The 559-nt window shown below is 72.1% G+C and overlaps 1 protein-coding gene across 1 annotated transcript in view; it reads left to right on the top strand.

The window, feature by feature from the left end:
• THBS3 (thrombospondin 3) overlaps nt 1–559 on the top strand; it is a gene marked incomplete at its 5' end in the record, with an annotated part of 16,678 nt that overhangs the window by 11,368 nt on the left and 4,751 nt on the right. The window contains 2 exons of the mRNA XM_009321904.1: nt 5–61; nt 136–308. Coding sequence (XP_009320179.1) covers nt 5–61; nt 136–308 — 230 coding nt within the window. The remainder of the gene's footprint in view (nt 1–4; nt 62–135; nt 309–559) is intronic.

The following is a 559-nucleotide window of genomic DNA, read 5'->3' on the forward strand; positions in this document are numbered from 1 at the left end:
GCAGGCATACTGGCAGGCCCCCCCCTTCCGCGCTGTGGCAGAGCCAGGGCTGCAGCTCAAGGTGGGAGCTGGCCACCCCATCGGCCGGGGCAGGCCCCCCGGCCAGGTCCCCCCTGACACCCCGTACACCCGCAGGCAGTGAAGTCCTCGACGGGCCCTGGGGAGCACCTGCGCAACGCGTTGTGGCACACGGGCCACACACCCGACCACGTCCGCCTGCTCTGGAAGGACCCACGCAACGTGGGCTGGCGGGACAAGACGTCCTACCGCTGGCAGCTGGCACACAGGCCCCAGGTGGGGTACATCAGGTGAGCGGGGGCCGGGCACGGGGGGGCATGGAGGCTGCTGGGATGGGGGCTGCTCTGGCTACAGGCATAGGGGGAGGATGCTGGCTGTTGGGAGGGGGCTTGAGCCCCAGTGGGGGCCAGCCCTGGTGGGACCACGCTGGTGGGGGATGCTGGCCGTTGGGTGTGGTCCAGCCCCGGTGGGACCACACCAGTGGGGGGATGCTGGCCGCTGGGACTGGGGTCCCCCTCGGTGTGGCCACCCTCGGTGGGGG

Source organism: Pygoscelis adeliae, unplaced genomic scaffold (genome assembly GCF_000699105.1).
Source record: "Pygoscelis adeliae isolate BGI_AS28 unplaced genomic scaffold, ASM69910v1 Scaffold484, whole genome shotgun sequence".
Classification (NCBI taxonomy): domain Eukaryota; kingdom Metazoa; phylum Chordata; class Aves; order Sphenisciformes; family Spheniscidae; genus Pygoscelis; species Pygoscelis adeliae.